At 34.6% G+C, this 24,168-nt stretch overlaps 1 protein-coding gene across 13 annotated transcripts in view; it reads left to right on the top strand.

Annotated features, from left to right (window-relative positions):
- The window catches only part of LOC133519756 (cAMP-specific 3',5'-cyclic phosphodiesterase), a 588,515-nt gene that overhangs the window by 548,621 nt on the left and 15,726 nt on the right, over nucleotides 1-24,168 (top strand). For all 13 annotated transcript variants that reach the window (XM_061853844.1, XM_061853837.1, XM_061853836.1 and 10 more), the window contains one exon: nucleotides 5,792-5,904. In XM_061853844.1, the coding sequence (XP_061709828.1) occupies nucleotides 5,792-5,904 (113 nt within the window). The remainder of the gene's footprint in view (nucleotides 1-5,791; nucleotides 5,905-24,168) is intronic.

Here is a 24,168-nt window from a genome sequence, read left to right as displayed (position 1 = left end):
ATTCGATATTTGTTATTATATCTTTATGTATCAGATTTGTTTTTAATGTATACTGATAAGGGTAATATTTTACTGTGTAAGTTTTAAAGATAGGATTAATTTAATTAATGATTTTTATTTATTATGTAGATACATTTAAATTTGAATAAAGTGTTAACTACTGCTACGAAAACAACTACGGTAGTTCTTTCCGTCATGTTTGGCCGACTATAATTTGAAGAGTGAGTTATATGTTATAATAGTGGTATCGAGGCATGCTCGCTAATTTCTAGTACGAAAATAAGAAATGTTCGCGAAACATTGCGTATTTGGACCGTGACAGGTACTAATGAGTCGCGGTCGGGAACTGGGAGAATTCAGGACGTTCGATGTCAACCGTTTCCAGGAAAATGTGAAATGTAGGCCACTGCCGCGCTGAACAGACGGGCGAGCTAAACGCTGCCACTGCCGAAACGTCGCGTTTTTTTAGCACAAATAGCTTCTTATTCATTTAACTACTTCGACTTCATTATAAGATACTAAGGTGACATAAAGAGTACCGCACTGCTTTCAAACTATGATGTCTACCTGTTCGGTATATTCGAATCACAGATTATATGTATGTATAAGGGCATTATCAGAAAAAAGTGTTGGTACCATTTACTGTTTTTCTAAAAACTTTTGGTTAAATCTACTCAGAATCACAGGTTGTTAGATACTATCGAATAAAAAAGAAAAATAAAAGTGTCCGAAAAACGTTGTCAGCTATGTGAGGCATTTTATATACATTTTTGTATGGACCGTCACAAAACTCACATATCAAATTTATATGAAAACTGGGAACACTGTTTTTCTTGTTTTAATCAGTACCCCTAGTGTAAATAAATTCGATTTTGAAACGTGACATACGCGTTTGCGTCTAGTCTCATTTTTTTTTAGTTTTATTTTCGTTTGTATTTAGAAAGAGCGCGCCAAGCGGGACGTTTTGGAAACTCAAAATCCTATACAAAATGAGACTTAACGCAAACGCGTTCGTCACGTTATGATGTCGATAAAATTTACACTAGGGGTACTGAACTATTGATTATGAGTAAAGTTGTTAGTTTTCCGGAAACAAGTAAAAAGTATTTTTGTTTCTAAAATCCCCCATAATCAACGATTCATGTATGTATCTAAATTTTTGACCGTTATTTCAACAATAAAAAAGCTACGTGATGCTAAAATTCATAAAATAAGACTTAAACTTCTTGAAAACATCTTTTGGAAACGCTCGTCTGCGTCTGTGGTATCATAATGTACTAAGCATGATGCGCTTAATTTCTAAATGAAATGTATTAAGTAATTTAGAGTGCTCTAGATACCCCGTCTCTGGCAGCTGTGACCTTGTGCTAAATACTGGGTGATAAAAATCTACGCTGTCATCTACCCATCAGAATCAATTGAAATGCTATCTGATATGTTTGTCAGAATATGAACAGTAATATCAACAAGGTTAAAAGTATTAAATTTGTCGATCATTGGTGATGATGTTATCGGTGGGTAGGTATTGGATCCGGGTACGTCCTTAAACTACGTCCAAAAGAGACGTATGGGCATTGTGAATGTCATCTCGCTTTGTGCGGTAGGGTACAGCCAGTGGATGTCATTCCAGATCTAGAGCAGAGCCCAATTGCGGAAGTACCTCCACCTTACAGAAAACAGCAGCCAAATAACACTAGACCCTTCTCATAGTGTTGTATTCCTGCCATTGAGTAAGGTTGCCAGAGCTCAACGAGGGGGGGGCGGGTTTAGGGTCGGCAACGCGCATGTAGCTCCTCTGGAGTTGCAGGCGTACATAGGTTACGGAGACTGCTTACCATCAGGCGGGCCGTATGCTTGTTTGCCACCGACGTAGTATAAAAAAAAAGTAGAGTAGTATGAGTAGAAATATACCACGTGATCGTCCGTACAAAACTACAAAATTGTTTTCCACTTCTAAATATTTTCCATTCTCCGTGATTTTTGTATGTTATTGACGCAATGAAAAACTAGGTTTATAGGTTTTTCTTTTTTATTTCAAAATTTGGAACACAACTTTTTTTTTAAGTGAAGCCTATAAACCTAGAATATACATATTATGCTGAAGCGGTCGACATCAAAATCAAAGTGATTTGTTAAGATTTAGTTAGTGGAAACCGTTTTCTCCCGAAATGATTTTTCATTGTAAATTACCGTTATTTCATTAGATTCAAAAAGCTATTCTTCCGTCTTAAATAATTCTACTATGCCTATAATTTGTAGTAACGCTAACGCTTAATAAATAAATATGAGACTCATGCCCCGTAAACAGCTTCTACATACAATTCGTAAGCGAAAGTACTTCTTTATAAGTAATATGTTTCCACAGGATAAGTACGTCGATAGCATGTTTTTTTTTATGTCCTCGCAATATGCATTAAAATATTTTTCATGATGATACATGCAAAAAAGTAAATGTTTAAAACTTACAAGTTTCTACACTTGTATCATAAATAACTGATCTCAATTTGTCTAAACGCACCGAGCCCAACAACCATATAGTCCATATAACACAGTATCTCACATGCTGCAACTCTCAGCAATACCGTCATGAATATGTAAATTCCTCCCGATTCGGACTCTGATTTAAAGCGGAGTATGTAAATTGAATGAACCATTTTTTCCCATTTTAACCGTACTGACCCGGAATCTCATGAACGATAAAATATTGCCGGGACGCAATTCAGTTATGTGAGTAAATAAAAACATATACATATTTCGCTACTTTATACGCTACGTGGTCGCGTCGTAGTTGTGATCTCAATGCGATGCGTTTTTACTTAGCGTAAACTAGCATCGCTGACAATGCGCGGTACACTATATGTTTACTTGTGCCATTAAAATCCCTTTAACCTAAAATATTGCGTTTTAAAGGTTGTTCCTCACTAACTAATGCCGATTTTCACATATTAATTAAACCTGCTAATTTGCTATGCGTGTATTTTCTACACGTTTCACGGTATGTAGACAAAACGCGTGTACTGATATTGGTAAGCCAATTAACGGGGTCAAAATTCATAAGTTATCTGGGAAAGACCGTGCATTGATGCTTGTGACGCACGTACATCACGATTTGTCTCCGTGTAACACGATCTCTAAAGTTATAAACATCTGTAATCGCCGGAAGGTCGCATTTATCGAGACCTCCAATTGCATTTACTCTATAATTTTTTAGTGTTGTTATGCTAATTATAATGATATGATATTCTGGTATATATTTGCGTAATATAAGGCTATTCAGTTAAAACTGGTCAATGTTTCTTATAAACAGGATGTTATTTCAATCAGTTCATAAATAATAACGTCTGGATAATATAGATTAATATTAAAACAGTAATATCATAATTAATTTCATTTTCACGGCTTGTACAGAGCATCCTACAACATATTTTGGAAAACAGATCAAGTTATAAAAACTAAAAGTCCTATGATTTTTATTAGATACCTATAAGATATTAATATATTGTTTTTTTTTAACTCCCCATCGGTACACAAGCTGATACGTTACGATAGCTCTTGTATTAACTTCTAGACTGTAACTTGTTTGTTTATTCAATAAAATAAAATAAAATCTTTAAAAAAAATCTATACAAAAATAACTATTATTAATTAGGCGGAAGACGCATCTTGACCCATCTTTTGTCTTCTCTACGAGTGTGACCTGACCTTCCCGCGTAGGCAACATGCTAATCGTTAACGCTCCGTAGCGAACAAAACGCAACTGTCACTGCCGCACTAATATGGAAGAGTGATAGAGAGAGATGACTACGCTACGCTACGGAGCGTTAATGATTGGCATGTTGGCTACGCTGGCTGATATCATACTGAGTTTCCGATTGTCATCTTGGTTACGGTCCCTGTAAGCTTAGCACAAGGGGCGCCGCGACAGTATGTCGCCCGCGAGATAGTTTACCCGTATTTTTCTAACTGTATTAATTAGAGAGGGCCAGGTAGTTCATCTCGCGCTCCTGTGCTAGGCCAACTGGAAAGTAAATACGAGTATTAAGAAATGGGAATTATTAAGTTACTGACATATTAAATGATTGAAATTTTGATAACTAGGATTTTGCTTTTAAATTATAAATACCCTACTATATTAATCAAAATTAATTATAGGGGCGGGTATATTATATATACTTACGTTTTAAGTATTAGATTTATACTATACCCTACATATTGGTTTCTGCCCTTACTTATTGGAAGAGCGGGCGTGTTTTCTGTCACAAGCATATTTGTTGCTTAAAAGAAGATCCCCACCTATATTGTAAAAACACTTACAAAAACCAATAAAATATTTTCAATTTATTTTTCAATTAGCCTATGTGTGTGTCCCACTGCTGGGAAAAGGCCTTCCCTCTGTCTTTCCAATCCTCCCTGTGCTGAGCTGATCCCACCAATCCATTAAATATATGACGCATTAAAAAACTATTTACTAAATAATTTACTTGGTTTGTAAATAACGGCCCACGCTTAAATTAAATGCTTAGTCAGTAATTAACGTTGCCTAATTAACGTTGCTAAACTTTGTATTCGTACGTCTTTTCCAAATTAGTCTATTTTAAGCCTGTATTTTAATATGAATGTTTATATTCGTAATTTACTTGTATAGTATAATCAAGGGTAGTTGTTTTCGCCTGTGTGTAAATTTAGATATTATAAAACCTAAAACTCACTCGGGGGACACGGGGCACATCATGTCCCACGAAACGTGACCGTATTTATAGCAGAAATCGCGTGACATATCAGTAGCAAACCTTTCATGAAGCGTAGGAACCTTGCATTTTAGTATTCAGTTTAAACTGAGATCCTTTTTTAAGGTACATATGTATATTTACTCATTTAGGTGGGTAAAAACGATAGCTAAGAAAAAAATCTAAAAGTGAGATTTAAGAACTAAATTGTTCTTTTTTTAAGAGTGTTAATGTGTATTAACATTATTTACATGACAAAAAGCATATCGGACAGTTAATTTTTGAAAAAAAAAAGTAATAATCGGTTAGAGGCAATTTATGATAATGCGTACCTAGTTAAGAATTTTGTTTGAAATAAGAAGATATTTACTTTTAAAATATGGGACTTAAGTTCTATCCATGTTCTAGACTAGATAAATGCATTTCGCGCAAAAGTGCGTGTTAACGGTGCACTTACGACCTTTTAATAGGGGTTTTTTTTTTAAGAAAACTCATAAATGGCTCAACCGATCATGTGCAAAGTATTTTTTTTGTAGTTTTTCGAAACGGTAAAACGGCTTTTTTCCAAAAGTATTAATTTATCCAAAAAAGTTTTTAGAAACATTCAAGTTATTTCTTTAAAAATAACTCTTTTAACAATGTGCAATACGTTCGTGGTTTTGGTTTTTTTTGTAACAAATAGTTACATGTATGGAGTGCCCCCCTTAAAAATATATGTCTTACAATTTTAAGTATTTAATCCAGTAGCTGCTTACAAAATACACCTATATTTTAAATTCATATGCCCCTTTCAGCACTCTAAATAGTGTATATCCTTCAATTTGGGTATAAACGAGTAAATAAGGGTATATTGAGTAAATACTGAGTATTTACTCACTACCTATCTACTTATATAGACTGGCCTGCCATTTTGGTAGAAATTATGAACTTGTTTCTTACATTCATTCTTCTTGTTTTACGTTTTGGTTTTCTTATAAAAATTTAAATTTGAATGAAGCATGTGGAAGGCTTGAAGAATAAATAGTAAATCACAATGACTGAAAATAGTGCTATCTTTGTTACAGACGAGGCATACATGAAGCTTGCTTTGGAAACGGTGGAAGAGCTGGACTGGTGCCTGGACCAGCTGGAGACGATACAAACTCACCGCTCCGTGTCTGATATGGCCTCACTTAAGGTAAGTGTATTTCCGAGTCGCGGCCATATTTACTTAACGGAAAATGGATTTTCAAATACTGAATTGGAATCTAAAAGGGTATCGTGGGTGGTGATGAATTTTGAAAAGGGCTGGTTGTTTCGCGCAGAGCTATAAGATACATTTTAATTTGTAAAATTAGCTAGCTTTTTTCGGTTTGTTGTCGCATTGATCTGTAAGACTTAATTGTATTTGATACTTATACATGTATCATTAAATATTGTGGTAACAGTATAAATTTTCATACACAAATACAAAGACTTTTGCATCTATTTAGCTGGATGTGATTGTAAACCACGTATGAAATTGTTTATAGTTTAAGCTCATTGTAAGTGAATTTTATCTTATAGCCCTGCGTCTCCAATTTTTATACAGAACAAAATGAGTCAATAAACTTTTAGAAAACTTGACCTAAATTAAGTAATAAAAAAGAATAAAGCAGCTTTATTTTAATATAAACCTTGAGTTAACAACTAGATTTAGTGACCTGCAATATAGCAGTCAAAGATGATGAATGATAATAACGTCTTGTGATTATGGGTTATAAATAAATAAGTGACGACTTATGACGTATAAATGGATTGTGAGTGAATCATTATTTGTGTAACTTAATGATGTCTCTCGGCGCACATAAAACCTGAGCGTGACTTTAGTGAAAAGTAGTGTAAGTCTCATAAACATAACTACTATTTTGATTTGAACTTAAAATAAATATTTAAAATATATAAATAAGTATATTTAAAAAAAAACTGACTTCAAATCTAAAAATAATAATAAATAAAAACAAGGAGATTAACTACTTAAACTGCTACAATAAATATAAACAAGATATTAAGTTTTGTCAAACAAATACTTACCCGCGGGTTGTACAATGGTGCAAATGTGCTCATCACACTTGTTTCGAATATGTACCTATAAATCGTATAGGTACCAAAATGTTAAGACATTTGTTTTGAATTCGAGAGCTGTTCTCTACATGGACTAAACTTAAAAGATATTATTACTGAGGCCAGAACAGAAATCACAAATTAGGAAAGGTTGTGCTCAACAGCATAAGAGCATAGAACGTTAGAATGTCAGTCTGGTCCATATTTGTAGTATTACAAAACAAATATAGCAATCTTCTCTTTGTTATCACGATTAAATACATTATTCAGCTCCATTGCCAACCGTAAAATTGAATGGAAAAACTATGTCTAACAAGCGGATTATACACCGCATTATAGGAGTTATTACGGTTCTGTCGTCTGTTTACCGTGCGATTGCTTTATCCGGAGCCATGGAAAGTTACCGCCGACAAAACACGAATTGGAACTTGCATATTAGCACTTAGCACAGTATATGTTGGGCCTTCTTATAACGTTAGCGCCAAGAACATATCAGTCTGAGAGATCATGAACTGAGATCATGTCTGTGTTGCCTTCTGAAACATGTGAAATCCCCCCTTCAGCAATATGACAGAATTTTATGCCGAATATTATATATTCTTATATATTATATAAGAAGTTTAACAGTTCATACTGCTGCTGCTATTTGGTGCACGTCCTTAACCTTTTGAACACCAAGAAGACCTAAAAGTGCTCGTTACTAGTCGTGGTGTTATGGCGGACCCTGTCAAAATAACCTTCACACGTTCGAGTAAGGTTCACATTAGCTCGCTTGTGCCCGGAAGCTTGGCGTTTGAATGATGTTTGTGTTTATGACATAAAGCGTTCAAAGGGTTAAGTCTATGGTAGCACAGACCTTCTGTTACGATATTTTAGACGACCCAATTTATACCCAATGTGAGGCGCCCACTCAATCTGTAAAAAATCTCATATTTAGTTTTGCCAATGCTAATACCCCGCAGTTATATATGAAATAATTACAGCGTAAGAGCGCACACTACAACTAACATTATGCCAACAAACACACACGCACACAAACAAATATCGGTCCGACAGCTGACGGGGGGCTCAGACATGGCTTAAATTATCGGAAGCGCCTTTCCGATATCGGAAGGCGCCTATTAGAAAAACTGCTGCAGCAGAGTGCCATAAAAGTCCGCCATTTTGCGTTATCTATCGTTTTTTAGTAATAATGATTTATTAAATCTTATACCTTTTAACGAGCAATTCTTGTATATTTAAATATTTCGGGGATCTCGGAAGGGCTGTAATGATATAGATGAAGTTTGCTATATGGGGGTTTTCGGGGGTGAAAAATCAATCTAGCTAGGTCTTATCTCTGGACAAACGCGCATTTTTTAGTTTTTATATGTTTTCCGAGCAAAGCTCTGTCTCCCAGATATTTAATAAACAGACACAAAAAAACACCTATGTCTTATATTTTACTTCTAGAGTCAGACCAAGATAAGTTATCTTGGTTTGACCCTATTCTATTCGACATCCGATATCCGATCGGGCAATGAGAAAACGCTCTTAGGCAATTCTACACGAGCCGTCCATTAATATCGTTGTAAGTAATCTAAAATTCTAACCCACCATTAGGCTTTACCTCAAACTTGAACGAGTATAATTTTGGTATTCTATTTATATTTATATCTGATGTATTATAAAAGCTTCCGACTCGTTAATCTCCAGTACCTACATATCGAAAATGAAAGAGGTTCGCAGTCCCAAATAACTGCTTTATTGACGGTAAATATTTTCTCATTTCGCAGTGTTTTTTTTTCTACCTATATTTTTATTTACATTTTAACAGGATACCTGCGAGATATTGGATATTCGATCTCACATATATAAAGGCCCTTTGAGTCGGCAAAACTTTTAATGATTTCTCGAAAAAGATGGATTAGATCCGCGCTTCAAAGTCGATATCTTGATTTTACTTATTCCCTTCACGTTCTATTTAATGAGTTTGTTTGGATTCCTAAGCAAGAGTCCAAGTTTCGTAATATATACCTATTTATTTTAATAAATTTTTCTTTCAATTTATGCATGAAAAGCATTTCCATAATTAATTTTAATTACGTATTTTCATTGCTTACAGTGCAGTTGAAAGATTTGTGAGATTCTTTTGTTCTGGGAATTAAAGCTCCTACACGTTTAGTTTGTATGTACGAATGTCGAATTTATACTAAAATATACAACTATTTTGACTAGTTAATAAAAAATGAATAACAATGGGGGTGAGTCACCGTCTGCCGAAAATAAAACTGAATACCGTTTTAATACGCAGGCGTATATTTCCTCCATCGTAGATACGTCCATCGCTTTCACCAAATAGCCTAACTAGTTCATTTTAGATTTTATCAACTCTCCTGACACGGGCAAGGGCAGCATCCGCTTGGTGTACCCCTTACATTTCCTTAATAGGGAAGAATAAGCTTTGCGATCCTAGCAAAATAACGGTATTTTTTCTATGAAATTCCATTTCGGGTGAAAACGTCTTCCACTAACTAAATCTTAACAAATCACTTTGATTTTGATGTCGATCGCTTCAGCGTAATATATTCTAGGTTTATAGGTTTTGCTTTAAATAATAATAATTATTATTATGTTAATTTTATAATTTATTTGTATCTTTTGTATTGTTTTGTAAGTGTTTTTATATTTTATATACATATTGTAAAAAGCCTAATGTAATAAAAATAAATAAATAAAGGGAATAATCATAATAAAGTTTGTTTAGCAAATTTTGAAAAAAGAAAGAACCTATAAACCTAGTTTTTCATTGTGTCAATAAATCATGGAGAATGGAAAATATTTAGGAGTGGAAAGCCGTTTTCTCTTTCCCGCTTAAAGTGTTAAAAGCCTAATACGTGTTGGCTTCGGCTCCGCGCACGCCTCCCAAATGTCTGGAACACCATTGTTCCGTAATGGAAAAGACAATCAATAATATAATTGCGGGGATGAAGGTACGGTATTTAAAACGAATCAATGTAATTCATAATTTATTCTTCATTATAAAGTAAGTGATTAACTGACGCAATTCTCGTAGTGCTTGAAATATAATATATTTCGCATATGATTCTCTTTCTTAAATTAACATCTGTAATTTCTAATCCATGTTTTCCCGAACGATAACCAGGTTCTATTCTTGATGAAATATTTTGTAGGTGTGGGTATATTTTTTTAGAACATCTCGTTTGTGACTTTGTACATAATGTAGCTACTCAATTATTAATACATTTTCAATACCTGGGCAATATTCAAATCGCATACTAAGTGCAGGCCTTACCCAAACCAGTCTTGTCTCAAGAACGTGGAAATCGCTTCGCTGAGGTCGATGAGAGTTCGGAACTACGTGTCCTGTAGTCCAGATCGATGTGCTTGACGTCACAATGGCGCCCTATGTCGCGGGTCGCCACAATGCATGTCGCAGGGGAAAATGAAAGCCCACTTGACAAAATGTTCAATAAGAAAAGTTTTTTTAATAAGCCGTTTTTTAAAATGCCATAAAGACAGGTCACCTTTATAATTTTTTCAGCAAAAGTTAAAATAGAGAAATTTAAAAATTAGAATCATAAAAGAAATAAAAATAATGTTTTATTAGTAATTGTTTGAAGTCCATGGTTTGAATATATATATTTTTTTAGAGAAGTTTAATAATAAAAATGATTAATTAGCAGCTGGCTACCTCGATTACCGTTCGATTACATTTATTTTACTATACTTTTTGTTTATGATTAAGTAGAGATTTGACTAACCGTATTAAATAAAACGATGTGTAGGTAAATGTGAAATATTTTTAAAAGCACTTCCATTAACTTTAAACTTATTTAAGCTCCTTCCTGTTGAACCCCCGCCCTTGAGATATTTATTAACGGAAGCCGGCTGCTAATTTTGTAAGCATATCCTGATATGGGTCTAGCAAATAAATTTTAATTACCAACCCTACAGTTCTCGCAAGGACGCATAAATTACCTTTTGCTTTCCCCAAATTCTATCTTTTAGCAAGCAGAGACAAGTAGTTCGTATTTTCATTCAAGAAAACTCTATTTCATTCTGGGTTTCATTTCACACTGACGCCGATTAAAAATATTTTATTCCAAACACGGTAATGATTTCCTAAAATATAGGATATAACGATGAAGGCTTACACAAGTACTTAATGTTTCGGTAGTTTTCTTTTATATTTGCGTCAAACATGCTCTCCAGGGCTGTAGCCACAGAGAATACTTAATGATGCTCGTATAAATAAAGTGTAAATAAAACTGTCCCGTAACGTTAAGCTTAGATTCATTTGGGAATATGTTCCCTTTGAGGTTTTAGCGTCTGCGTGACATTCTATCGTTAACAGTACGGAGGGCACCCGCTAGCCTCGAACAGTGACGTAAATCCGGCCTTTGAAATTATGTGCCACTAGATACAGTTGCGCTCTAACTAGAGTCATTACAGCGATTTAAATATACATCTCAATGTTAAAGTGTTCTATTTTTACCGCTACTATTTGTGGACATCATTAAATGTCATGCTTCGACCGCCATGTATCAACATTGGTTCGTGTATCGTTGTGGCAGTTCTAGGTTGTGATGAAGACATCCAACTGCTACTATGAGGAATGTTTGTAAACTATACTCATATTATTGCCAGCATTTCGTGGATGCAAAGGTTATCTGTTATGTAAAGCATTATTTAGTTATTTGTATCCAGATAAGGTACCAAAGTGTATTTGTCTACACCTACACATACATTTTCGTGACTTGACTGACATACAAGTAAATTGTTAGAAGAAGATCATAGCAAGTTTTACCTTTAGATATTGTAAAATTTTCCCACGCAATACCTTTATGTATTAGTGATTACATAATGAACTGACTCTCCTAGGTATTACCTGTACGTGGCTCTCAGCTGGGGTCTGCGAATAGTACAGTTACTTTACCAGCGTTGTCAGAATTTCATGTCGACTTGATAATAATCTCATATTCCTTGACTATATCACTCTATTCAGTCGAGACATTAAGCTTGTTTATAGCTTGTGGAAACATAGACCAAAGTTAACAGGCTTCTAATGAAATATGAAGACTTTAATCGATTGTAAACTAAAATAACAGACAAGCGTGTATGCAACATAAACAAAAACACGTAATTACTCATAAAATGAAGGTCAGCTTAGGCATTAAATATAATGATGTTATTTATACCAATCCGGCTATGTGAAAAAGTCAATGACACTCTGAAGTATTCAGTTTATAATACTAACTAAATATGAAACATCCGAGGAGATACCATAATATGCACTCTAAATAATTCTTAACACCTTCGCTGCCGTAATTCATGTAACTCGTAGTTAACCATGATTTGCATGGGGTCTTTCAACTCTCTGCCGTAGTGAACGTTTCAAACTTTGTCACCGTGACAATAATATCAATAACCGTACAGTGGTTTAACATTTTTTGACTTAATAAATAGAGATTTCAAGATAGATCCTTTTCTGCATGAAGGAAATATGCCTGGATATATTTATGTACTGTTGCACACAATATTTTTTCTAAGACAGCATCAAAAACCTAAAATGATGAATAAAACCAAAGTAAATATTGGTTTGTAGATCTTTTTAGTGATCAGATCCCATGGTTTATGTTTTTATTTGTCACGGGAGAAGTAGCTCAGAACCTAAAGTTGTTGACGATACATCTTTAAATATCATTGTTACTGGGGCGTCTAATAATCAAGGTTCTTGCAAACGACACAATTAGATTTAAAGGTAACCAATGACGACATTTAATTTGGATTGTCTCCAAATAGATTCGTATATTAAAATTGACTAATCATTAGGCTCTTAGTTTTAAAGAGTTGTTTGTTCTACATAGTTAATTTAAAAAGTAGAAAAATTTAAATATATCTGTCTACGAACCCATATAATTATGGATCGCGAGCGCTACGTGTATACTATAAGACTAGTTGCCCACAATTACGTCAGGTGTACTGTGAAAGCAATACGCCGGCTTCTTAATTTAATTAAATACAAGCAGTAAGTACCTAAGTAGCCATCTGAGTTCCCTATGATCTATAAAAGGTTTATCATATGAACGCAGCGCTTCCACGGGCATTCTGCCCAAGAAGTTATCGCTACAGAGTAATTCATAAACAAAGCGGCCTTTAAACTTTTATCACAAGTGATACGTGTATTGTGGTACGGAACCGCGGGTCTACGGCCTTGCTACGTCATGCGGCGCGCCGCCCGGGTCACGTAGGCGCCCGCCTAGCTACTCGTAGTCTGTTTCATACCCGCCTAGAGCCCGGCCATGAAGGCGCATGATCACAACAACACCTCACTGGTAGATCGTCAGCTTGACCTCTATACGCATAGGAGAGGGCTATAAAAAAATAAAGTTAGGGAATACTCTCGACACAAATCTGACGATCAATTTCAGTCAGTTTTCATTTCAATCTTATTTAGGATTATAATTATTGTTTAATAATTCTAACAACATATGAAATACATTTAATAACATAATAATGATATCTAAAAATTAAACTACATTAAAACTAAAAATGTATGGTTAGAAATGGTTTAACAACTAGGTACGCGGACGAAAGCGGGTGCTGGATGCTACTTTTATATACATATTATACATGTATTTTATACTTATAGTGTTGGTCTTGATTTGTGGTAATTGATGCGGGGTTTGATGTAGTCTGCTGGCTCAAACTTGCCTTGATTGGATTGTATTCATGGGGTCTGAAGTCCTAGAATTGTTTATTATCAATTACCTTTAATCTTTGCCATGTAGAATTAAAAGTCACATAAGTATTTGATTGGTTTACTTTCAAGTCACCTATTTATAGTATATATATATTTACGACGCCGGTCTACTCACTAAAGTATGTGCAAATTATTTAGGTAATTAGTTTAATTAAAAATGAAATAAGTATAGGTATCTTAAAACTTATTCGATTAATTATTTATCCTTATTATAGAGTATTAATGGTTATTATGATTTTATAACAAGTTGTTCGAATTAGTTTTATTCTCATTCGTAAAATGTCTAAATCTGAATGCTCAAGTATTTGATTTCTAAATAATATTTTCCGAAACGAATAATAATAATCACACGCAAACGTTACTTAGCGTTTAACGTGAAATTTTAGATAAACAACGCTCCTCGAAATACATTTCCTATTGAATTATTGTTTATTTACATTAAAATTCCTGCTACACTGACGCAAAGTACGTCCTAGAAGCGTCATTTTCAAAAACGCCTTTGAGGTGAGGTGTACCTACGTGCTTGATGTTAAATTAATACAATGGAAATACTTATAACCTGAAAGTCATCTAGCCAAAAACTAAAAAATGCGTAATTAAGTTGTGAAATATATATGAAAATATATACTTATATCATGCGCTTTCTCGTAATATTTTATAGGTATTCTTAATTTAGCAGCTCATGTGAGCGGCTCAAATATTTCAACTATGATGCAAAAAAGTGGAGACATTCACAAGGCGTAGATTATTCGCAAGTAAGCAAATGAGATCAAATAACTAATATTTTTAAATAGCAGACGTTATTAAATACGTACACTAAGATATCTTAATAGTCCTTTGTTATAATTTACCCACAAGAGGCTACTTGTTGTGGATAAATTATAACTTTGACGTTTGTCTGTTTAAATTCCAAATACCCATAAGGATAAATACAATTATAATAATATCGTTAACCACAAGCATTTAAGTAATACATAAATGCCCGTATACGTCAGGTTTTTTTTGGTTATAGGAAATTAATACTATATGAATTACCGTGTCCCAAATTGTGACGTCAATGTGCTAAGCCCTTTGTATCTTTCTACGAAACTTATGATTGTCAAACAACATTACCTGCCGATAATTATTGTTCAGTGGTTTTTGGAAAGAGACGCGGCTAATTTCGGCTTCATTCAGCCTGTCACACACACAGCCTGATACACTTTGTGACGATTGTGTCATAAGGAGCCTTACCACGACTACCTTATCAGTGTCAAACTGACATATTCGCTAACGTCTGCGGAACTTATTTTCCAAATAATAATGGGCAAACACTTGTAATTTATTAACATTGTACATATTTTATTTTTAATTATTATAGCTTTAAGTTTTTGTGTATTTTTGCATACCAGCTATGGTTAAACATAGAAACCTACCGCCTTTTGTAACACCATGCATGTTATGTATGGTAATGTTTAAAGCAAATAAAATATTATTATTCTTATTCTATACATCTCGCTCGCATTAATATGCCAGTACGAGCAAGATGCATAGAAAGTAAGTTACGCACACGCTAGCGATGGTGGTAAGGGTACAGATGTCAGACTTAAAGTTTTCATGATATCGGTTTGGCGTAAACTAAAAAAGTATATAAAGTGCAATATTCATTTCGCCAACAAACTGTTTTACAGTTTGACGAAATTTTAATTATAGGTACATTGTATTGTATTGTTGTATTGTTTTGATATGTGAAATAAAAAAAAAATAAAAAAAATTTTTGGTATGAAACGACACTTAACGTAAATTGTATTGATACTGTATGATATCGGGCTATTAAGGTCATACTGAAAGTTCATATAATCTCACGCAAATACTATAGTAGATATGTAACATTTTATTATATAATTCCTTTTAACTTTTTTTGACAACGCGTACAAATTTTCTTCACGATAGGATCATCCTGGAAAGTACACGGACCATTTTTCCGAAGGCACTTTTTGTATGAAATTTGGGGTCCTTAGTGTTTATGGGGCTCCTATTGAGATTTATGGTTTCTGACGTATACGTGAGCATCTAAAGTTGTCTGAATCCTTATTATTTTTGAGCACACAGCTGCGATTTTAGTTTAAAGAGTTGCTGTTGAAAGATTTTTCGATTATTTTCCGTAAGTTTAATATGAAAGCCACTAAACTTATAAAACCTACCGCAAACAGTCGCACGAGAACTGGGTTTCCTTATAAGATAATATTCGAATCCTGGTATAAACTTATTCTTGACTTATGGAAGTGATAGAAATAGAAATAAACATTCAACGCGAGATTCATTTTTAAAACTGCCAGCATTCCTATAATACACATCACATCAAATAAACCTCAAAAAATTGTTTAAGTTCATTATACGAACTTTCAGTGTGACCCATGTATAATTACTAGTGTAGACGTTCAAGCATACAATTACGTTATAATATAATAATTTTAAAAGCGTCGCGGTAGATTAAATTTAACTCCCTAAGTGAAGATGGGCAGCCAATTCGATTGCATATCATATTATAGATAAGATCCTATCAAGAAAATCATGATAAAAGAGCTACTGAAGGCAAAGGTTTCATTTTTCCGATTTATATCGCGGAACCTACTTTTTTAAAGTTTTTCTTAGTTATAAAGTTAACACAAGCGAGCTCGATTAGAAACATTTGCCAGTATCGCAAGCCCCCAAACGCAAAGCTGTTCAAACCGAACTCATGAATATTCGATAGGCCGTACAAAAATATACCTAATTGAACCCAGTATCAAGGGTACCATTTTTATGTTGCTGTATCAAAAGGGTATTGAACAAACGGACCGGCTGGATGACGTCCGAGGCGACCTCAGCGGCCGCGCGCCGAAGGTTGACTCGAGCTTCCGACAATGGAATACACCATATGCCTATAGCTGACATGAAAGAAGTTGCTTCACGAATTTGTAGGGATTTTTCTTTATTTTCTTATAATTATCGAAAACGTCTGGACCGATTTGGGTAATTATTGTTTTAGGATGTTTTTCATAGCTGGTTGTTCAATGCTAATAAATAAATATTTTAATTATTACACAAATTGACTAAGTCCCTCAGTAAGCTCAATAAGCCTTGTGTTATGGGTACTTAGACAACGATAAATAGATATAATATATCTATATTTATAAATACTTAAATACATAGAAAACACCATACCTCAGAGACAAATATTCGTGCTCATCACACTAATAAATGGCCTTACTAGTATTTGAACCCGGGACCATCGGCTTTATAGGAAGGGTCACTACCCAGACACTGGGCTAGACAGGTCGTCACAACCATTGTGATAAATATCACAAAAATGATGACATGTTAGAATGTTACGTAAAACCGTTTATTTTCAAAACTTATTTAAGATGATTTTTAGTCGATTTAGTATGATTAAGGTACAGTCAGCATCAAAAGTAGCGGATGAAACAACGCGCTATAAGTATCTGCCACCCTCAAATGCTTCCAAGAAGAAATAAATCTATACAGTTCTCGTACAAAATTATTTGCTACAACCTAATTATTCTGCATATAGAGATATGTATCTTTTCGTTAATCTATTAGAGAATGGTAGAGATACTTTTGACGTAGTCAGCCCGCGTAGACAACATGCCAATCGTTAACGCTCCGTAGCAAATGAAACGCAACGGTCACTGTCGCACTAATATGGAAAGTGATAAAGAGAGATGACTGTTGATAACTGTTGAGATGTTGGCTACGCGGGCTGATCTGCTATTTTTAATGCTATCTGTACAAATGCCTTATGTCGCTGAGTTTAGTTTTGGAAAAAACGTTTTTTTTTTTAGTTTGGATATAAATATATATAATGACAATATCTATTTTATTTATGATTTTTAATTTTTGGCAATTTCAGAGGACATCATTTTCAGTAAAATAAAACATTCAAACCAAACCGTAAATAGCATAATAAAATGAATAGGGGTATATCCATATATCTAAATGAAAGTTATTTTAAGTTTATACGATAAGTGGGTGAATATAGTGCGTAATTACTACATACTCGTACCTATGTATGTCGGTCATTGGGAAATTTAAACGGAAAATCCCAACGTCTATTCGGCCTTTTTTACTATGGTATTCTGAATTGACCTCGCTTCCGTTATATCAATATATACCTAGTAGTCTGTGACGCGCGCGTTCGTCATCACAGTCACGATAGGGGACCGTAGTCATAAAGTGGAAAGGTTACGAATGACTCAATACAGTCAAATTAATTATAAATTTTAGTCGGATTAGTACTCGTGTAGTGTAATCAGATTTAATTGATAATGAAATCATTACTTACGGATTCAGGATGTTACCTGTCATTAATGATAATAATTGATAATCTACATAATACCTAGAAGCTAGTTGCGACCATCTGACCTCTGTGTGAAGTGGATATACTTGGTAGTATTATATACCATACCTGTTACATTTTTCTATTCGAAATGCATAGAATATTAAAGTGACTTTTATCCGGGGAACCATACATATGTTGCAGCATACATACAATACATACACGATGTGCAACCATGACACATAGGATAATATCTATTTTGTAAAAATTCACCATCCTTAAGGCGCAGTGCGTTTAGCCAGAAAACTTTTTGAAAAATCGTAGCGCTGTTTTAGATTATAATACAGTTATCAAAACAGGAATCAAAATATATACAGGATCATTCAGTAGACGTGAGCAGGATCAAGCCTGCGTATTCAGTAAGTTATAAGCAACTGTTTCGTACCAGCAGACATTTTATTTTCTTCATAATCAAACTGCTGTCATAACGGTTAAAGAGGTTTTATCTTTGTTAATTAAGTGTAGTAGGGTGTCCATGATTATAGATAATCAATTTTCTCCTTAAAAAAAGTTAGATAACAGAAAAAAGCCTGATGTTTTTTACTTAAATATGACGGTGAACGATTCATTAACATTTACTTATTGTGTAGGCTTGATCCTGCTCACGTCTCATGAATCACCCTGTATAGTCTGCTGCATTCTGTATAGCCATATCTGGATGGAGGCCTTTGTCGATAGTAGTAAGTAACTTTATCGATTTGAAGCCTAATGATACAACTGTCGCTCGATAGAAAAAAATCACGAACATATGTCACACACAGTTAAGAACACTTGTTTTTTGAAATTTTTTGTTTAAATTAAATTTTACGGTTTAAATTCACGTGTTTTTTAGTCACTTGTGCGCGCACTTAGTGAATGCTGCTCGCACTGTTAGTGCTTGACAAAGGAGACCTAGACTGAAAAACACGTGAGTTTAAACCCTAAAATTAGTTTAATGTTATTATGTCTCACGACAGTTTAAATTCGGATCTTAGTTTTGGTCGATCTCATCGAATCCTTTTTTTGCAAAAAAATAACAATTCAGTAACAATGATATCCGCGATCCCAGACACTCACGTCAGTCCGCTCAGTGCTCAGCGAGCTGCGTTCGGATACAGACCTGAACTTTCTGGACCTTAAGTAACCGAAGGTATAGTACCGGTATAAAGCGGCTTCAGAATGGCAGATCCGGTGATCCTAACAAATATCCTTTAAATGATTGCGTGGTTGGAAATTCTGTTTGTGAAATAAACAATTACGAGTAGGTACTACTGAGAAGCCTGACGTTTACATAACTATTCAGACACGACGTTTCACAATAATTTCTATTGGTTTTGTATAAATAAAGCGGAAATTGGGTTTGCGCTACACGAGCGCTCCGGACTGCGTGTCCGGATTGAATTTAGCAGCGGTTTTCTAATTCGATCTTATCGTCAGTTTACTTAGGAAAATAATAAAACTAAAGAACTAAAACGCTTCAACTTTACTCACAAAGATAGAAAGTTAATCACCGTGGCCGAATACGATTGATGATGTATTAAGATCCTTCAGTGGTTTAATATCTCTTATTATTCTATCAAAGCCATTGATTTGAAATATTTTGATTTACGTATGATTGCTGCCATGGATTGTCTGTCAAACAAAACACAATACGTTCCAAATAAAATAAAAGCACATTTAAACAAGTTTAAAAAACATCCCTGTTGGAAAAACAACTGCAGCTCTCAAGGATCCAAAAGTTAGTCAACAAACCTAAACATTTGTTACGTAGATACGATTGATGCTGTCTTAAACGGGAGTTTATTCACGCTTTCACGAACTCGTACGTAAAAATGTTGAAATATGTCGACATTTATGCGTAAATCGCATGTATTGCGTCAGCGTATACGTTTTTGAAACTTTGATAACTTAAGTAGATATTGCAAGGCAGGTAATAGATACGTTATTGGTAGCTTTGGAACATAGTCAATGGTTAAAGACAGCTAGTTAATTACCTTGTCAATAGATGAAAGCCCTTCATCCGTACAAGCTTTACCGAACACATTACACACGCTCGGTAACTCTTGTATATATGTATTACACGAAACCTAGACACTGCTCATGTACTTGAAGGTATAATTTATTAACGAACCCTTTAAGCTTGGTAAACTCACGTAACTTGTAAAATGACAAGATCCTAAGATAGAGTAATATTTTCATAGGTTGCCTGTATTATGCGATTTAATAAGATATAACATGTTTCTCGCCACACCAGCTCGTAAAGGCTCTCTTTATTCTTCCAAAACGGATGAGAAAGTTGCATTTTATTATGTACAAGATTGGCATATTAATCTGATGCAAATTTTTAGTTAATTCCTCTTTGACGTGTCTTTTAAGTGATAATTTGGAATGGTATACATGTAACTAGCGACCCGCCCCGGCTTTGCAAATTACCACCTAAACCTTCCTCAAGAATCACTCTATTGATAGATGAAAACAGCATGAAAATCCTTTCAGTAGTTTTTGAGTCTATCGCGAGCATACATACATACAAACCTTGTTTTATAAGGTGCTAGTGATAACGTTCATTTGGATTTGATTTCTAATATTTTACTGTTAGTGTTTTCCTCTCGTTTTGGTGTGGCGAAAAACCTTACACTCGGAAGCAAAGTTTTGTTTAACTCTTGTACAATTATATACCATTAAGTACATAAAAATTACAAAACTTAATAAAACCGAAAACTTTTTATCACGAAACCTTTGTCTTTCGATGTAATCACTCAATTAATAAAAAGACTGAATAAACCAGGTGTCACCATCTAATTTTGGCCAGTCATGCAGTATTGACGTGTAGGTATATCATGTCATCATAATTATCCATTGGTCTCTGATACTCGTGCGATAATTTTAACGACGTGGTGAAACTCTCGTGAGAATCAGTTCAGAATTAGTCATTGAAAGTTACATCAGAAAGTAATGTATCATCTATGTTTATAAATGCCTCGAGTGATACACAAGTAATAGTCTTTTCTACGAATTTGTTGTCTGTTTTATGTATGTCATGCCAATTTTATACCTTACGGATGCGATCATTTGACATTATTCCTCCGCCTGACTTGTTAAGTTCATGGTAAGTTGATAATCTCAGAATGGTTGTTCAAAAAGTAACACTGAGACATTAGAATCGTTTTAGATTAAAGTTATCTTACGTGGTAATATACGTGCGAATCGTACCCGCTCTGTAGGATTATCCGGGCTGCGTTTGATAGGACTCGTTTATCGACGATACTCGTACAGTCAACATTATTACACAAAGCAAACATATTACGCGTCCTGTTGGTACCGACTTCTGCATGTATTGTGGACCGAGGAGATAGGAACGCAGAATCGTGGCGAGCGTCACGTCTACCAGCGAGGCTGGATTGATTGGACTATTAATATCTATTTCGAGATAACATTTCATTCATAATAAAACTAACTAGGACATAACTTCTTAGCGACACGCAAACGCGAAATCGTTAGAATCATATCTCTAGGGGACTAGCCATGTTGAGACTCGTTGATAGTAAACGTCAATCGGTACTTAAAGAATGTATGGAAATGTCACGTAATTTTCCGTAGCATCTGTCAACCCGACACGTTTTTACTTTTCGGTTGGCGTTTGTCGATGTACGATTGTAATCTTGACTAGGTCCCCTGATCCTTCTGAATGGTATCTAAGTAAAATTATTCAACTCGCGATTTATTATGTGCATCTATTTGATTTATAACAAAAGGTATTACTTGTAATGCTCTGTTCGCTTTTAGCCTTACTTTAGTATGGTACGAGTAGAGATTTAAATTGTAGTAAAAGATAAGGCAGCTGATACAGGTTTATCACGTGCTGTGACTAATATAATGTCATATGGATTACATTTAAAAAACATCATACGTTCAATACTGATATGGATGTTCAAGTTTAGGAAGTGATTCAAGTTTGTATTTTGCTGTTAATATTACATAAGATATTTACTGGGTAACTTAAATACTTCCTGATGTGAATCATTAAAAATATAATACCGACTTATACAAGTAATACATTTGGATAATTCGTAACGATATAAGTAGCCTTACAACGACTGTCTTAGCAGTGGCAAACTAACTTATTCGCTAACGTCTGCGTAACTTACTTTCTATACACCTCGCTCGCACTAATATGCGAGTACGAACGAGATGCATACAAAGTAAGCTACGCACACGCTAGCGAATATATCAGTGTCAAACTGGTGTTAGCTTTGAGTAAATAGTATATTATATAAATGAATGTTTGCCGCAAAAAATGTAGGTCATGGTTGTAGCCTGTGAACGATCCGTTGTCCGCAATAAACAACTGAACACACATTGGATTGTAAAATATATATTATATTTACTATAAAATTTACTCTGCAAACGAAAGTTGTATTTCTTCTTCTTATTGCTGCCCACTCCATATCTCCAGTTAAAGTTTGAACTATCGCCTAAAATTCTGGGACGATAACCAATTATAATATTTTGATACACATGGGTTACATTTAAAAATTATCTTGGGTATACTTGGGTACAACTATCCGTTTATATCTCATTCATGCAATCTATCGTGTCGAAACGCATTAGAGCTAGTGATGAGGATATCCCTTTGGATTTTACCACGTTCATACGCCTATTATAGTGCAGAAATTCAAACAGCGCATTGTCCCATATTAGTCGTAGGTCCAAACCAACATAAGATTTTTTATGATGTAATTGATTAAACATGTGCCTATATAATCTTTCCTTACCAAATGTGCATGTACAAAACTGGGAGAATAATGGGTAATAAATACAAACCTTCACCTAAACCGAATCACATTGATCAAAATTTAATCGTAATGAATTCATATCACCCCGTTTTCCTCGTCCGATTTAAATAAATTTTCTTTCAAATTTCGCTACGTTGAATCAACTACGCAGAATAGAAGATGAGGCTTTTAGTTTGTTCAGAGAGAGCATGAGTATTTATTTCGCAGAATAAAAAGTGACAAAATGAAAGAGACAAAGCTTTTTGTGCTGTGAATGACTCACCGGAGTGCAGTTAGCCTGCTGGCCGAGATTGCGTTGTTCTGACTTGCATATGCGCTCTAAATACCTACAGTATTAAACATAAAAGCAAAGTTTACTCTTTTCATGAAACAAAAATACGTAAAACTAAATCGCAAAACCCCATGGCTCCAAAAACATACGGACGGACGGACATAATACAAAAGCATTTTTGCCGAAGCTATAAAGAAGACTTTTCCCTCGTACTTCGCGGTCGCTCGGCCAATTACTTTTATATTCAGAATATTTTACTGAATCGACAAAGTATATGTATCAACGAACGTTAAAACAAAATGTACCTATGTATCAACTCAATTAATATTACGAACGGTAAGTTGGCGCCTACTGCACCTATCGACCATTCTTACTTGTAAACCACAGATTTACATTTATAAACCCTAAAGCGGATCAGACAATATCATTACGAGTATATATAACATTATAGTTCTGGTCTCTGGTCCGCACCATAATTAAAAGAATTGCAAGAAATCATAATTCATAAAACATCTGGCAACTAAAATCCGATTTCAATATTTCCGATTCGAATAAGAGTTACTGAATCAGTTAATACTGACCTATTAAATTTATTAACTCTTGACTAAAAAGAAAAGAAAAGGATCAATCGACTTAGTAATGAAATTGTAATCCTTATTTTCCGTAATTGCTCAAAAAAAGTTATAGAGGCAAATGCTTGGAACACAATTTTTGACTTCGTAACTTTGTTTGGAATATTTAGGAGGTGAATATATCAAAAGCCCCCGGCCCTAGTCCTTAGCCCTTGAGCCTGGGGAAAGAGGCCCCCCTCTTTCCCCAGGCTGGCTCTTTGAAGGTCCCATTTTTCAATTTTTCGATTATATCTCGGAAACGCCTTTGCGACATGGCCACTGATACAAACTGAAAGAATTTGTTATAAGTTTTATTCAGTCAAGTTTTTCGATATTTGGAATTCGAATTTTAGCTTGTGAGCTGCGAAATTGCATGAATAAAATTATGAATTAATTCATTGATGAAGCAGATGAAGACTTTATCAGCTTTAAGAGCAGTAAAAACTGCTGATTGTATGATACATCAGTGACGCTGCTAGGCCGTTTTTGGTACGTTTTCGTATGAATCGGGGCTGCTGAATTCATTTATGGTATCACATTGAAACCATTCCGAAGTAA

Source organism: Cydia pomonella, chromosome 7 (assembly GCF_033807575.1).
Source record: "Cydia pomonella isolate Wapato2018A chromosome 7, ilCydPomo1, whole genome shotgun sequence".
NCBI lineage: Eukaryota > Metazoa > Arthropoda > Insecta > Lepidoptera > Tortricidae > Cydia > Cydia pomonella.
The sequence above is the reverse complement of the archived record's forward strand: the minus strand, read 5'-3'. Positions and strand labels throughout refer to the sequence as shown.